At 39.6% G+C, this 17418-nt stretch overlaps 1 protein-coding gene across 7 annotated transcripts in view; it reads right to left on the reverse strand.

Moving 5' to 3' along the window:
- Positions 1 to 17137, reverse strand: part of LOC113461511 — a 67438-nt gene extending 50301 nt beyond the window's left edge. For 2 of the 7 annotated variants that reach the window (XM_039120053.1, XM_039120054.1), the window contains exons 1-6: positions 16960 to 17137; positions 16592 to 16686; positions 5808 to 5913; positions 5027 to 5141; positions 4851 to 4930; positions 1895 to 2011 (exon numbers count right to left, since the gene is read on the reverse strand). In XM_039120053.1, the coding sequence (XP_038975981.1) occupies positions 1895 to 2011; positions 4851 to 4930; positions 5027 to 5141; positions 5808 to 5913; positions 16592 to 16686; positions 16960 to 17022 (576 nt within the window). In that variant the 5' untranslated portion in view covers positions 17023 to 17137. The remainder of the gene's footprint in view (positions 1 to 1894; positions 2012 to 4850; positions 4931 to 5026; positions 5142 to 5807; positions 5914 to 16591; positions 16687 to 16959) is intronic. The other 5 variants (XM_039120051.1, XM_039120057.1, XM_039120055.1 and 2 more) reach the window with 4 other exon arrangements.
- Between the last annotated feature and the right edge of the window lie 281 nt (positions 17138 to 17418).

The following is a 17418-nucleotide window of genomic DNA, read 5'->3' on the forward strand; positions in this document are numbered from 1 at the left end:
GTCAACCACATCATTACATTGGTGGCCACCATTGACTATATAATACACTTCCAAGGATAAAAAGGGGTCGTTTGGTTGGCAAGTTTTACTGAAACAAGTTTATATAACATTCAAAACGAATGTTTTACAAAAATGATTGTGTGTTTTTTCTCACAAAATCCGTTTTGCCATAACTGGTAAGTCATAAAACTTTAAAATGTGTTTTATGAAAAACAGTTTCCCCTCTATTTTTCGTAAAATATGTTTTACAGAAATCGTATTTTGTAGTTACCTATTTTATAAAAAATTGATAAACAACAAAAAAACCCCTAAAAGTATTATGTAGGACCACTGTACACATATTGAGCCGCAATACATGCTAGATGATTGATGCATTTCATGCTTTTAAATAACCCCGTTCTCCTAATAACAATATTCCAATTCCTTCCCCAATTGATGGAATATATTTGATGCACCAATGGGCCGCAAGTTCTCAACATCAAGCCCCGATTTAGTTTAGTCTATTAATTTGTTGCATTTTCTCTTTCATTTCTGCTTACTTTTTTTAGTTTTAATAGGTCATAATGACTAGAGGATGAGCCTTAGTGCAACGAAAAGGTTGCTCCATTGTGACCTTGGTTCGAAACACGGAAACAAGCACTCCACATGGAAGGGTAAGGTTGTGTACATCTGATTCTCTCCAAACCCTATAATGGTGGGCGCCTCATGCACTAGGCAGCCCTTCTTACTGGGTCTCAATGAGTCTAAAGCTGAGATTTAGAACATCATAGAGCTGTTTGAATGGTAGATGAGCTAAAGTTAACATGCCACATCAGCTCCCCATTGAGTATTGATGTTACAGTTACTGCAGCACGAAATGTACCATGAATAGTAAGTGGATTTGTTGGAGGCATAGTATGCCGTACCAGCCCGAATCGAGTGATATGGAATGTACCGTACCATACCGGTTCGGTACCGGTATCTGGTATGGGTAGTATACCAACACTCGGTATACCAAAAAAATTTCGTACCGTACCATATCGATACTGTGCTAGTATGGCACCGGTACAGGGCCCGGTACCAAGACAATGACTTTGGTTGGACAGTTATTTAGGAAACTGGAAAAATATATTTTATGGTTTCTATAGAGGGGTTTATGAAATGTATTTTCGCAATTTTTGGAGTTCTAAAAAAAAGAAAAGGATTTTCTTCTCTCGAGAGATTTGTTAATCTTTTTCTTCTTTCCCCTCACTCCTTCATATTTCTCCTCCATATTCTCTATTTTCTTCACTTTTTACTTATTTATTTTTCTCTGATTGACTGCTGGTTCGTTCATTAGCTTGCTTTCTAGATAGCACTAAAAATTCTCTTGAAACCCTACTTTAAGTAAAACCTTCTAAACTCTAAAGGGTCTCTGGACCATATACCATGCAGTCCTAACCTTAGGGCTACATCAGTCTTCCAAAGTGAAATAAGAGCCCTTCCTATTGCATATAGCCGTGTACTCTTCATATGAGTGTATATCTGTAAATCTAAAAATTACTTAAAACATAAATAATGATTCTAACAGAGAAGTAACATAATGGTAAGCCTATAAGTATGAGGTCCCAATTATTTCATATTTTATGAAAGAAAAATAAACTAGAAACATTATTAGTCCAAGTGCAATATGGTGAACGCAATACTATAGATATTGCTCTGATGAATGTGTAATGCCTATGGTTTTTCCATGAGTAAATAGATGATGCATAGATGCATTAAATGAACTAATGAGGAAAAGTCCTCTGTTCAATTCATGAAACATAAATAATGTCAAGTGAGACTCCAGAAGTTCAAACATTGAGGTTTGAACTAGAAGAAAGTCTTCCTTTAAGTATCTGTCTATTGACCAACTAGATTCCAGTTTGTGATTTACATTCTCCATCAAAATAAGAGACTTAGGATCTTTTGGAGGCCATGAAATCTCTTCAACTTCATCCATCACAGGATTTAAGATTCCCTTAAGAACATCGGTTGCAGATTCTATCTTCTCCTGCATTAAAAGAAATAAAAAAGTGACCATTAATTTTCTTCAAAGGAGAAGAAATGATTATTTAAAAATTGAAAGCATCTAAGAATTGTAATAACAGCAAATAGTTCTCTAGCTTTTACAAGTATTATTAATCTGTTAGTTTCCAGTTGAGACAAAATAAGCTACAAAATCAACCATTATGAGAATATGTTTTAGCATACATAGGAGACTTTTCAGAGCTCAGTACTTAAATGTGCTTAAAAACATAATTAATAACATAGTAAAACCATCAACAAGCTTTCTAGGTTCATGGCAGGCCCCTTCTTGTCGCACGTCATCTTGGCTTGGTTGCGGCACCAATTAAATGATTGACAACAAGTTAGGAGGCAATTATGTCATGTTTTCAAACTACATTGTTACTGGTCTACAAATCTGATGTCATCCATGGGACAAGGCCTCTTAAGTATGGTTGTCGGAGAGTTTTCAAGAAGACTTGGAGAAACTGTCAGTTTCAAAAGTGATAAAAGCTATATAGCAAGGGCTTCTCTTTATTTTATTACTACTTTCCTAGAGGCAGTAAAGAATATTTCTCACAGGTGGACACAAATATTTAAAAAATGCAAGTTGGTGCACTATGATATTATTGAAAAAGCCATATAAGTCATGTAGAAATAAAAGTAACAGGTTGAAGAAACAGAAAAGCAAATAGATTGGAGCATGGTCTGCTGAATTGGGCCAAACCACCTAGTTAACCCTATACTGAACCGAACCGGCACAGTTTGGCGCTTTTTTTTGGAAATAGCTTGAACCGTTCCATGGTTCACACCGGTCCGAACCAGTTCCGTATCTCAAAAGGCTTGAAAATGAAAATGGTCTACTGAACCAAGGTGAACCGCCCAGCTCACCCCATACCGAACCAGTACCATACCGAACCAGTAGCCGACCAGCATGGGTTCTGGTACCGGTTCGGCTAACCTTGATTGGAGTATACATACAAAGAGAAGCTTAAATTAAGTCCTTGTTTCTTTAAAAAATAGAGAAAGCAAAAGAATTAAGTCAAACAACGGACATTCATATTGATAAATAAGCATATGTCCAAGAAGCTAGGAAGTGGCCAGTGCATCCTTTATAGGAAATAGTGGATAACTGTTTGCATGACCATATAAAGTGTACAAAATATTCACTTTAATACGCCATTTTTCTATGGATGGCAATAGCTCGATACATGCATGTCAAATTCAAACACTTTTTCTTCAACCGACACAGCATCAAATCCTTCACGAGCCTCTGTGAGAGCTTTAGGAGCATTTGCAAGAAAATGGCTCCCCTTTCTACTGCAGAACTAAATCATCAAATCTGCCAAAGCATTAATTGAATTCAGCCACTTCCTGTTAGCCGCTGCCCATAATTTCAAAAATTTCAACTAGAACATAGGGCTATTAATCAAGTATGGGAATAGTTGTTCCCTATTAAGTCATGGTATGCTGTACCATACCGAACCGGACGATACCGAGCGTACCGTACTATACTGGTTTGGTACCGGTACCGATACCGATGGCATACCGACACTCGGTACGTTAGGCGTACCGCATACTGTACCTTACCGACACTATGCTAGTATGGCACCGGTACGAGGTCTAGTACCAGAACGGCGAACTTGCTATTAACTATAATTGGAAGATTGTTGAAACAGAAGGTAATAAATAAATCTTCCAATAATTGCAATGTTGGTTGCAGACAAACTAGATTTCTTAGAAATTAGGCTGATATTTCTGCTGAGATAGGTCTAGCCTCATTTAACAACCCACAAAAGCTGGCACAGTTTTCTAAACAATTAAATATTCTGATTTTCCTAGCTGGCTGGCAGTTTCAATTTAGATTTTCCAGCTGCTTAAATAATCATCTAAGACAATCTTCCCTTTAAGCCTTAAGTTGTTTTCTGACCTATTTTGTATTTTAGTTTGGTCTACGGCAGCTTGGAAATCAATGACCTCTTGGTTTTGAGTTATCTGCTACAGTACAATTCCTAACAATATTGTTCTGTTCATCCTGTTCCACAACTATCAATGTTCTTAGACCTCTATAGTGTCACTTTATGCAGGCTTCTTGCTCCTATACCAGTTTCTGATCATTAATTATAATATATTGTCATCTGATTTTAAGTTTGTTCTGGTAAATATATTTACTGATCATGCACCTATTTCAGTCTTTGTTGATCTACATGCTTCAGTGAATTCACTCTCAGCTCCACAACGAGTCTAGTTTGCATGTAATTTTTGCTAACTGCTTTCTTTTCTACAGATAAACATGAGACTTAGAATTCATACAACAATAAAGTTAATAAAGATGATTATGAAAAAAAAAATCACTACCGTGAAACCATAATGGCTTATCTTTATAGACAGGGCAACGTATGTTGAACCGGTACCGGTAGGCATACCGGTCGCCTACTAGACCGGTTCGGACTGGTACCGACCGGTTTGCATAACACAGCGCGCGCGGGCGCGCTTCCCACAGCGTGCCGCAAACTGGAAAAAAAGCACCGAAAACACACCGGTTCCTAGCTATACCGGAGGTTCCATCTAGTACGCATCTAATACCAGCCGGTTATGGCTCGGTACCGCTGGGTTCCAGTCCTTATGGGGCCTAGAACCATTTTTTAATGTCAAAATGGACCGGTCAGAGACCAGACCGGTTCGGTACGGGCTGAACCGGCCGATACGGACCGGTTCAACATTCCTTGAGACAAGGTATCAAGCTCCCATCTGAACTTCAAGTTATCACGCAACCTACCATTGTGAAGTGATAATACAACTTATTGATAAAGATATCCCTAGAATTTTCAATTGAATTTCCTTACATTGGTTTTATGAACCAGGCGGTCAACTATGCTCATTAGAGTAACGGCCAATTCTTCATAGTCCTTCTGTACAGCAGAAACTGAAATTCTATGTTAGAAAACAACTAAGGTTAAACAAGGTAAAGAAAATGATAATAAAGTTATAAGTTCATAAATCTTAGAAAAAACAAATTAACCAAGTAAAAACCATGCTTTATCATCATCTGATTTGCATGTGTCAGTTCTAGCAGCAAGCCGGATCCAGAAATTCTCATTGAATGCCAAAACATTTTCAACAACAAGCTTTTCAAGCTGTTTAAAGAAAAACCAAAAGAATCAATTAGTAGTCTAGACTTGATAAAGTTGGCACTAGTATTTCTCTATGGTACATAAGAGTGAAACTTCTGTTCTAGCTTATATTTAACCAATGAAGGAAACAAAAGAAGATAAAAGCAATTAAATAGACCCAAGAGCTCATATATTATGCTGTCAAGGACTCCTTCATGTGTGTGCATAGAAGATATAAAGCATGGTTCACCAAATAGTTTGTCAAAATAATTTAAATCTTGTGATACCAAAATAAGAGAATATTGAACTAATTAGAAATGTTGTAAGTGCTAACAAGAGAAATGATAACACAATCCACTCAGATAATGCAAATTCCAAGGGATCTGTTAACCAGAAAGATTAGGAGTGGCCTATTCAGTCTGGCATCCCATATTCAACAACTCAAAGAAAAGAATAGATCAAACTGCTGTTATGATCCAGCAATTCTTATCTTCTACTTTAAGAAAAAATAGGCATTTAAGGAACATCATGGAATCTTCCCAGGAAAGGAGTTTTTGGTTATAGCCTATCATTGAGGACAAATTTGACTAGTGTTGTCAGGTTAGCAAGTAAATAGTAGCATCCAACTAAAACTGATTCTCAAGTTTGCTAACCTGAAGACTAAAACTTTATAAAAATTATTTATCTTACTTCTCCAGAACTCGAATCTCTCAGCATATCAATTAGCCGGTCTACTTCCACAGTCGTCTTGAAAGATTTCTCAGCATCTTGATCAACTGCATAGATTAAAGTCCTCCTGTTCAATAAATCCAAAAATATCATGTTACTGTCAATAGCTCCAACCATCTCAAATCAAGCTAGATAAATTCTGACTGAAACATGGCAGAAATGGTTCGAATCATTATCACATATGCATTGAGTCATTTACGTTTTCATAATTTCCAAGACAATAAGAAGTTATTAGCTTACGTTCTGTAACAGTGACATATTCCAGATTTAAAATAGAACTGTAGTCCAGCTAAGTTTTAAATTTATGATCATACCATCATATGCCTTTTCATTTTGTAGAAATTTTTTTTCTGAAATTATGATCAAGGAACTGGCCAAGTTAATTTTGCCAATCAAACTTAGCAAGAAGCAAAAAAAGCAAGCAAAGTACATGCTAGAGAGATTCATCAATCAGCTGCCCATATTGGAGAGAAACGAAAGGAAGCTACATGACATTCAAAAACAAACACGAACTCAAGAACAGATCTTCCCTGGTCATTTCTCTATATTAACATGGATTTATCAATTCATATTAAAAATCACGCTAAATTTTTAATACTTCTAAGCAAGGTGCCAGCTATACTTGCCCGTACTGACTAGTCAATCCCAGTCGGCACCGTACCAGTAGGTACCTACAATCTGTACCAACTATACCAGTTGCGTAAAGGTTGCCTTTATTCTTAATGATTTTCACAATCTTAGTCCATCCCATCCTTATTGGTACCATAGAAGTTCCGGGAGAAAACCAATATGGGTCTTGGTACCAATATACAAAACCCTTCTAGTTTCTTAGACCTTCTATGCTATTGAACACATCACGTGAATTTCAGAACTTGCTTAGACTTGTTAGTCATGCAATGTTCACCAAACCTTGTGTCTAATATTTCAGCATAACATGTATATAGCTGACTGTTTCCTGAAAGCCAAAATCTAATGATTAAAGGATTGTAGGCATGCCATATCAATCAGGTCAATCAAAGGTATATCATCAATCAATTGAGATATGTTCTGTGCATTTGGGGAAAGGACTTAAAACTTCCAGTGAAGTTAATGAAAAAAGAAAAGACAGAAAAAATGTAATAACTCTTAGACAATGAGATAAACAGAGGAATTGAATATAAAGAAAATACTCTTTTGGGTACCAATAATGGTATGCTGAACCAGCCCGTACCGGCTGGTTCAGCCCGTACCGGACCAACCCGGTCCCTGACCGGTCCGGTTCAAGCGTGGGCCAGAACCGAGCAGTACAAGCCCGGTACCGGTGCGAACCAGACCGGTTCGCACCAGTACCCGCCCTCGGGGCAGCGCTATTGTCAATTTTCTCCATCCACATTGGATAAATGGATAAGGGTCATGGACAAAGAATCCAAGGGATGCTCATCATCGTCAATCTTCTACATCCACATTGGATAAATGGATAAGGGTCATGGATGAAGAATCCAGGGGATGCTCATTATTGCAGTATGGTAGTCATAGTGAGTTAGAAGTCCGAAAGGGAGATATTGTTCTTTTTCCACCCTTTTTTGCCCACTTTTGGAACTACTAGAGAATCATTCAAGTTGCTTGGAACCGCGTAATGTCGTATCATCCTCTAACTTCTTGGTTGCAATAACTCCCTTAATCAAGGTTAGCCAAACTAGTATTGGGACTCGTGTCAGTCGGCTGCCGATTCAGTACGATACCATTTCGATATGGGGTGAACTGGGCGGTTCACCCCCAGTTCAACAAACCAATTTCAAGCCTTTAAAGAGGAGGGGACCGAACCGGTTCGCACCGGTTCCCCTCCGAACCGCTCGGTTCAAAGCGGTTCATAATGTGTTCCGAAAAACAGAGCCGAACCGACCCAATTCCACACCGGTACAGTTTGATACGGGGTGAACCGGACGATTCGGCCTGGTTCGGCATATATTTCCCTTGATCAATAATGATTAGGATCAAGTAATCCTTAACTGATATCATTTTGCCCCATCATAAGACTTGTGGCCCTAATCTACTTTCAAGGTAAACACTGGCCATAACAAAAATAACTGAGTAGAGCTGCCAAAACTCGCACATATTGTATCTAATGATACATATCTATCAGTTATTACCATGTAAATTGAGAGTTCTATAGTGTCTTAAGTAGATCACACCCTACAATTCCATGTTCCACTAGACTACCTCCTTTTATCTCCCTCCTGAAGTGTTTGACTATGAGCATTTTGTTAAACATCTAGTCTTGGAATGTGGCAACTGCAGTATACATAACTTGGGTACTCTCATAGTGACAAAGGGTATGAGTCTTACAATACTCAAAACTCCTAATATGCTTCATCTCGCATCCTCGAGGGTTCAAGTGCTACAATCTTCAGCTCCCAAAACTTTTGAATGTTCATGTAAGATTATCTGAATTGCTCTAATGTACTGTTATCTAGGCAGACAAGTATAAGGAAATACTAAGTTATTCATGAGCAAGCCAAACATGTCCTGCTACCATTTCCTATTATTTCTTCCCGTCATATTCCTATAGCAAGTGAAAGAGTTTTATGGGTACATCAAGGTCATATTGAAATCTTGAAATAATAGCTCTTTCATCAACCCACTTCTCAACCAAATTTAAGCAAGAAAATCCTAAAGATCTTAACATTCCTATTTTTTAAATGGTGAGTAACATAACCATGAGACTAGCCCCAACTATCTAGGGTTTGGTTCATGAATCCTCATTCACCAAACATTCCTATTATTCAATTTAAATGAATATTTTTCAAGAAACCAACGTTCGCAATATTGGCACGTATCATCACGTACCGAGCATGCCGTACGCTATGATATCGAATAGATGCTTGGTATGAGGGGCATATCGAGTGTCGGTATGCTAAACCTATGCCTTTATTGTGCATACCAACATTGTACCATTACGGGGTCCAATATCGAGAATGCGAATGTTGGAAAAAACAAGTGAAAGTAAATTCACTTACACTTGCATCATGTTTATCTTCTACATATCATTAAATTACTTTTTGATATTGTTAGTGTTATCAACGAAGCTTTCCCTATAATGGCTAGTGGAAAGCTATGCTAGAAAGCTCAAAAGCTTTTCAACAAAATGACACATGAGAAAGTAAATATGCCCTTGAAGAAAAAAGCATGTTATAGAGTGCAAACCAAGAAAGGTTAAACCATGCCGAACCAGTGGGTTTGAGGTATACCAAATTGGACGAGCTAGGGACTGGCACGGTTCATCCATTTGATTCGAGATGGGGCCTAGTTTCACTTAAATCCCCCACCCTGGCTTGCTTAAATATCGTATTCTCTCGATGGTTCGCCCCCGACCCTCAACCCCTGCTTGTTTGATTCCCATGCCCCTTGCTCGAGTGATGTTCAAGAGGCTCCCAAGTCCCACCTCACTGGTCACCAACACCACCCCCCCTACCCCCATTCACTTTGATGGTCGGAGTGCATCCCCCCACCGGTAAGTCCCTCCTCGCTCTCCCTCTCCCTCTCCCTCCCTCCTTCCCTCTCTCTCTCTCTCGTGGTTGGGTTAGAGTTAAGGTTTCCCTCGCTCTCCCCTCTCTCCCTTCCTCTCTCTCCCCCCCTCTCCTTTTCGCCCTCTCCATCTCCCCCTCCCTCTTCGGCTCTTTCTATGTTGTCCAAAACAGACTTGAACAGCACAGTACTGGTACCATACTGTACCGTCGGGCAACCAGTACCAACACAGCCGACTTTGGTGCAGACAGATATAAATTTTCATGCATCAATTTAGTGGTATGCAGCATTTGTTAGAGAACATGAAAAAAATGTAGTAGAGTATATAAGAACTAATAGTCAAGTAAAGGCTTATTTTCCTCTAGGTGATTCAATTGTTGTTGTGAAACCTGAGTTGTGGCCCGAGCCCAAGTCCACAGGGCCCACCCTAAGGCAGTGCCCTATTGATAACTCAGACAGAGAACAGGGTGGGAGAGGGGAGAGGGGTGGAGAAAATCCCCTATTCTCCTCCTTCCATGTCGAGCTTCCACTACCGCTCACCCTCCCTTCTTCTCTTCTTCTTTCAACCCTCCACCCTCCGTTTTCGCTGCACCACCGGCTCGGACACCTTCTGGCACCCCCTTACCGATCCACCGCCACCTCCTCCTTCGCCATCTCCCTCTCGCGCTCTCTCTCACACACACACCTTTCTCTCACCCTTCCCCATCCCTCACATGCCTACACTCTCTCTCTTCCATGCTCTCCCTCTCTTCTTCCTCTTCTTCTTCCTCTTCTTCTTCTTCTCTTCCTCTCCCTTCCGGATTCTCCCTCTTTTATCAAAGCCAAAAAGAAAAGAAAAGAAAGAAGAAAGAGAAACGAGAAGGAAAGGATTCCTCATCTCCCTCTCCCTCTCTTTCTCTATCTCTCTCTCTCTTTCCACCGAGATGTTGGGGTGTGTGTGGGTGTGTTAGAGGGTAAAAGGGATTTTCTCTCTTGGTCCCTCTCTTTCTCTCTCTTTGAGCTAGCCCTAGAGGAGTCTTATTGTGCCAACTCTCACCTGCCACCCTATAACAGGATACAGGAAAAGGTTAGTAGCCCAAATCCTCTATTATGAAGATAATTAGTGTAGAAACTAAGATTTTAGAATTTTTGAAAATTTTTGAAAAAATTCTGAAATTTTTTGAGATTTTTAGAAACTAATTCTAAAATATTATCATGCCACTAATTTGATACATGAATGTGATTTTAGATTACTAGGTCCAGACGAACCTCAAAGAGGTGCTTAGATTGTCGGGTGGTTGACATCTTCTAGATAAGAAACATCTCCACTTTATATTAATTAATCATTAATAATTAAAAATTACCTTGTCTTTAAAAGGTACAAATTCTTATGGTAAATTCAAATTTAATTGTGTATGAAATCTCAATAAATATGGTTAATTAATTAGTGATTGCAAATCTGCTATTAAATTGTATGATGATACCTATTATGATTGGATCAGGCATGTAAAATCATGAACGTTGCATATTTGATGGTACGCTTCAAGCCAATTTCATAAAAAGAAAAAAAAAATTAACTTATGTATCCTTGACTCTGAGCATGATAACGTGTGGAATTGGACTTGATTATCTGCCCTACCATGGGGGTAAGCGTGGCGACCCCACCATGGGGGTAAATATGCGTGACTCTGCCACAGGAGATATATGTTGTGACCCCGCCATGGGGGTAAGCATGTCGTGACCTAAGTTGCAAGGGTTAAGTGCAGCTACGTGATCATTAATCTAATTGAGAACCCAGACCATCGAGGTTAAATGTGGCGACCCCACCACGGGAGTAAGCGTGGCATGACCTATGTTGCAGGTGCTAAATATGGCTGTAGTCATTGACTATAGAGCAGAAATTGTAAATTGGGTACCTAGGTATAAGCATGTCTATAGATTGATGTATCAATATATGAATACGCGCATAGTACAATCTTGAGACTTGGATAATTTTACTCCGATTTCAGCGATCCATTCATTCCATGTATAATATTGAAAAGATGAAATATACCATGTTAGTATGTGAATATTGTCAAAATTGATTGTCATCAAGTGATCTATACAGATGTATCATGTTTATATGATTTAATTAAGTTGAATTGTATAAATTAGTTTGATTTAATCCTTTAAAATAGATTTGTTACTTACTGAGCCGTGAAGCTCATAGTCTTCACATACATTTTTCAGATCCTAGGATCAAATTTTGGGGTAGCAAGTATCAGCATTTTGGGGCATGTATATAGAGACAAGGCCGACTTGTAGCTAGTAGATATAGTTCCTTGAATCAGTCTGTATATTAATGTGTTGTATGTAGATTATGTATCAATGGGATAATACTAAAAGTTTGAGATATAAGTATAATAGTTAGTTATTTCTAATAAACACCAATATATAGTATGGAATATATTATTTTCCTAATTATATTGGATTGATTGACAGGTAGAATGCCTTACATGCTTATCGGGTTATTCCCTGTGAGTATGCGGCGGTTGTTCACGCCCTCGAATTGTAATTATGGGGTCGGAGGCGTGACAGAGTGGTATCAGAGTAGTTAGGTTTAATTTATAGAAATTTATTTAGGTCCTAGGAGATGACCTACGTAGAGTGTAGGAGGGGTAGTCCCTAGATGCTAGAATATAAGTCCTATCTATTATATTATAAGTGGTTAATAACTTTAAATATTAGCTTATTAGAATCATTATAAAGAACTTTTAGTTGTTGGTTCAGTGTTGATTACAGATGGCACCCAGTCGTGTTAAGAAGGTTACCCACATTGTTGATGACTCTCATATGGAGGAACTTCAAATCAACGGGCTGACAGCATAGGTCAGCAAGATGGTGCTGTGACCTCTACCGAAAATATCCAAACTGATCAAAAACAACAACCTACAATGCTCCAGTTTATGGATATCATAGTTGGAATAATGCAACAGTAGTTGCAATTTCAACAGCAGATGCAACAACAATTTTTGCAGCAGCAACAGCAACTGTTCCAACAAAAGGATTCACAATTTGCTTGTGTTGAGGCCCATCTTGTGAGGTGGGGAGGTATTTCGGACTTTAAGAAGGAGGCTCCACCAGCTGGTCGAGGTACTATTGAACCCTTAGAGATGGAGAAAGCCTTGGCGATAATAAAATGCTCGAAAGAAGATAAAATAGCCTATGCCTTGCAAGAAGAAGCCTCTTATTGGTGAAGGATGGTAAAAACTAAACATGCCTCTAAGATGGAGCTCTTCACTTGGGAGAAATTTTGTAAAAAATTTTACGAAAGATATTTTCTTGCTAGTGTTAGAGATCAGATTGAATAAGAATTCATCGCTCTGAAATAGAAGAATATGACTGTAGCTCAATATGAAGCTAAATTTAATGAACTTGCTAAGTTTGCCTCTATGCTGGTAGAGGATGAGCAGACTGGAGCATGCAAGTTCCAAATGGGCTTAAGAGTGAAGTTAGGAAAGGCGTGGCACCTCTCCAATTGACTACCTATGGAGAAGTTGTAAATACAGCTTTGATAATAGAAAGAGAAAATGAGTAAAAACAGAGAAAGGGAAGGTCAGAGAAGGAGGTTTAGGCCAGCAATGAGATAGAGAAGGCAAAGTTCAACCTGGCATTCAAAGAAATCAATCAAGTAGGAGATCGTTAGATAACCGCAGGGGAGTTTAGGTCGTTGTTCCAAGTGTGGAACGAATCATTTACATAGGAATTGTCCATTGATCACCGGCAAGGAATGCGGAACCATCCCGAATCGGACGGTTCCGCCCGTTCCGAGCCGTACCGGTGGCTTACTAGTACAGTTCCAGCTTTGAAAATAGTTCGCTGCCAGAACTAGAGAAGAAGAGAAAGAGAGAGCGAGCGGAGAGGGAGGGAGGAGAGGCTACGGACGTCTGCAGAGGGCCGCAGGGAGCTAGCGGAGGCCGAGGCCGCGGCCGCGTCCTCGTTTCTTTCGAAATTAAAAAATTTCGAGAGTTTTAAGTGAAGTCGGCAAGCGATTTGCGGACTTCACTTAAAAATCTTCAAATTTTTTTCCGCACCTGCGTCTTCTGTTTCAAAAGAAATAGGGGATGCGGCCGCACCCTCGGCCTTCGCCGCGCCCTCATGGCCTCCGTGCCCTCCTGCGGCCTCCGCCGGCCCCCCGCGACCCTCTGCAGGCGTCCGCGGCCTCTCCTTCTCCCTCCCTGCCCCGCTCGCTCTCTCTTTCTTCTCTTCGTCTCTGACTCTGACTGGTTTTCTCTCTCGATATGGGCCCAGCATGGCCTGTACCGACTCGTGCCGCCGGACAACCGGTACGGTCTGGGTACCGGCACAATAGACCTTGATCACCGGGGCTTACTTTAGATGTGGACAAAAGGGTTATAAAGTAGCAGCTTGTCCAATAACAGTTGAGAGCTAGACTGCTTCGGCACCTTCTATATTCCGATCAGCGCAAGTACAAGTGAGCAAAACCCCTTCTACTGGACAGAGTAGAGTAGAAAGCCAAAGACCTTGGACTCAGGGACGAGTGTATGCCATTTACCCAACAAGATGCTCAAGCCTCTAATACAGTGGTGGCAGGTACCATACCAGTACTCAATACTTATGCATATGCTTTGTTTGATCCTGGTGTCACTCATTCTTTCGTATCCACTACATTTGTTGAAAACATGATATGTTGTGTGATCCTTTAGAAACTGCATTATATGTTAAAATCCCAGTTGAAGATGTATTAGTCACTAATTATGTTTGCAAGTTCTGTGTTGTTAGAGTAGGAGATAAAGAGCTAGTGGCAGATATGATAGTGTTAGAAATGAGGGACTTTGATATTATATGGGAATGGATTAGCTAGTTGCCTACCATGCCTCAGTTGACTACCATAAGAAGATTGTTAACTTCCACATTCCGGACCAGCTGGAGTTAGTTTTGTGAGAAGTACAGGAACTGCCCTTCCACTAATAGTATCAGCCTTACAAGCCAGAAGAATGTTAAAGAAGGATTGTAAAGGGTATCCAGCTAATGTGAGGGATATGCAACAGGATGCACAAAAATCAGAAAATATCCCTAAGGCTCGTTTGGTTCGCGGGAAAAGAGGGGGGAAAAGTGTGGTCAACGAGAAAGTAATGAGATACCTCTTGTTTGGTTGGAGTTTTCAAAGGCGAGAGATAGAAAAGTTGTATTCCCATAGGAATATGATTCCCACATGAGAAACATGGAAAAGTTACTTTCCCATGAGGCAGAAATCACTCCATTTTTATTTTTTCCCAAAAAGACCCTTCAGCATTAAAGAAGCATTAAAGAGGCATTAAAGACCTAATTTTTATTAAGGATAAAATAGAAATTATACATAACTTTCCCAAGAAAGTGGATGGTCAACCAAACATAAACACTTTGGAAATTTGTCACTTTCCCATGGTCAACCAAACATGCCAAAAGTACTTTCCTAGGCATCCTCTTCCTAGGAATCTGCTTCCCAGGAATCATATTCCTAGGAGGAAAAATGCTTCCCGCGAACCAAACGAGCCCCTATTGTACGTGAGTTCCCTAATGTTTTTTTTCCAAGGGACTTGTTAGGATTACCACCAGATAGGGAGATTGCATTCTCCATTAACTTAGTACCAAGTACAGGGCTAATCTTTAAAGCACCGTACCGAAAGGCTCCTGCAAAGTTGAAGGTTTTATTAGACAAGGTTTTATTAGACCCTATGATGGTACACTTAAAGCTAGTTTCATAAAAGAAAAGAAATGTTTAAAATTATGTATAGATATCTATGCATCACTTGATTCTGAGCATGACTACATGTGGAATCGGACTTGAATATGTGCCCCGCCATGGGGATAAATATGGGGACCCCACCATGGGGGTAAACATGGTGTGACCCTACCACAAAGGATATATGTGGTGACCCTGCCACAAGGGTAAGCGAGGCTTGAACCTTAGCCGTAGGGGCTAAGTGCAACATCGTGATCACTCTTCTGATTGAGAACCCAGACCACAGGGGTTAAATATAATGACCCCGCCATGGGGTAAACATGACATGACCTATGCTGTGGGGGCTAAATGCAGCCATAGTCATTGACTGTATTGTAGAAAATGTAAATTGGGTACCCAGGCATAAACATGTGTATAGATTGATTATCAGTATATGAATACGCGCATAGTATAATCTTGAGACTTGAATAATTTTACTCTAATTTTAGTGATCCATTCATTCTATGTATAATATTGAAAAGATGAAATGTATCATGTTAGTATGTAAATATTATCAAAACTGATGGTCAGAAAGTTACCTGTATAGATGTATCATGTTTACATGATTTAATTAAGTTGCATTGTATGATTTAGCTTGATTTAATTTTATAAAGTGGATTTTTTTCTTACTAGGCCGTGAAGCTCATAATCTTCACATACATTTTTTAGATCTAGGGATGAAATTTTAGGGTGGCGAGAATCGGCATTTTAGGGCATGTATATGGAGGCAAGGCCGACTTGTAGCTAGTACATATAGTTCCTTGGATCAGTTTGTATATTAATATGTTGTATGTGGATTATGTATCAATGGGTTAAATACTAAAGTTTTGAGATGCAAGTATAATAGTTAGTTATTTCTGATAAACACTACAATATGAGTATGGAATATATTATTTTCCAAATTATATTGGATTGATTGACAGGTAGAATGCCTTGCATGCTTATACGGTAATTCCCTATGAGTCTGCGGCGGATGTTCACATCCTCAAATTGTAATTTTGGGGTCGGGGGCGTGATAGTAGTTAGCTTGAATTATTTAGTGTACCAAATAGATGTAAAAAGTTGTGAGAGATTATGTGGGAAAATCTCCTAGTTTCGTTGTTAAAAGGGAGGAGAATGAATTATGTTGGGTTCCTTGATCCTGTATAAGTACCCAAGATCTACCAAGCGAATAACCAATGTGGGACTAAACACACACCCGTACGGATCCTGGGTTGTTACACTTTTAAATCAAGAAACTTTCCAATAAAAACCACAGTGTCTATTACAAAAAAATTTTATTACAGCATCTCTTAATTTTATATAAATCAATAAATTCGTAGCTGCTTGAGTGACATATCTTAACTGAGAAATTACAGTTAGAGCCCTACGACTTCAAAACATGCATTGGAAATCAGTTGATAACTTGATATATGCTCAATCATGAAATGCAACATCAAAGACGAGATAAATGAAGAAAATTCATATTTAGAAGAAGCTCTTTAGGATCATTCCAAACCTCCTCTCATAATTCTGAGGAAAGATAAGGGAACATGATTTCCAAATCTCCAATTCTGAATCCCGAAAACTTCCCCACCTCCTGCTCCGTGAGCTCTGCATCATAGCACAGGGAACTAAAATACAAATAACAACAACAACAATAAAATACTCGTTGAAAAGTCAAAAGAAACAAATGAAGACCATTTCTAAATACAGATAAAAACCGGAATCCAATCAAAAGAAAAAAATGGAAATCGGAAGGGAAGCAGTGAGGGAAACATCACTTTAAAGGGTGACCAGAGTTGGTTTAGAGGATTTATGAAAGATTACGAAAATTAACTTCTCCAGCTGGAACCCGAGGTGGTAGAGAAGGAGAGCGGAAAATACCGAAAGATGGGAAGGTGAGCGGAAACGGGCGGCAATCGGAGCCGCAGCGGGTAACGTCGCCATCTGGGAATGGTAACTTAGCAGTTCGTTCTCTCACTCTTTTCAGATTGGCTTTTCTACGGGCGCCACAGGGTGAGATAGGGTGTCTCCGGGGCAAATGCGCGCCACACGCGCCGCTCCTTCCAAGTTTCCAATAACAAATTAAGCCCCGTTATAATAATTTGTCTAAAATATTAATTGTTCAAATCTTTAATATTAAAATTGTAATACCCAGGCCTTTTGGAGGTCCGATACTGAACTGGGATCTAATCCTGACCAGCCCAGACGATTGGATCAGCCAAAATCAGCCCAACGCCCAACTTGGCCCAAGCCAGACAATTGGAAAAAAAGAAGTGGCAACCTCCCAATGGGAGTCATCCTCTTCTTCGACTCCATGCAGGAGTCCGGCACCGAGAGCGC

This window comes from Phoenix dactylifera, unplaced genomic scaffold (assembly GCF_009389715.1).
Source record: "Phoenix dactylifera cultivar Barhee BC4 unplaced genomic scaffold, palm_55x_up_171113_PBpolish2nd_filt_p 000696F, whole genome shotgun sequence".
In the NCBI taxonomy this organism is placed as follows: Eukaryota; Viridiplantae; Streptophyta; class Magnoliopsida; order Arecales; family Arecaceae; genus Phoenix; species Phoenix dactylifera.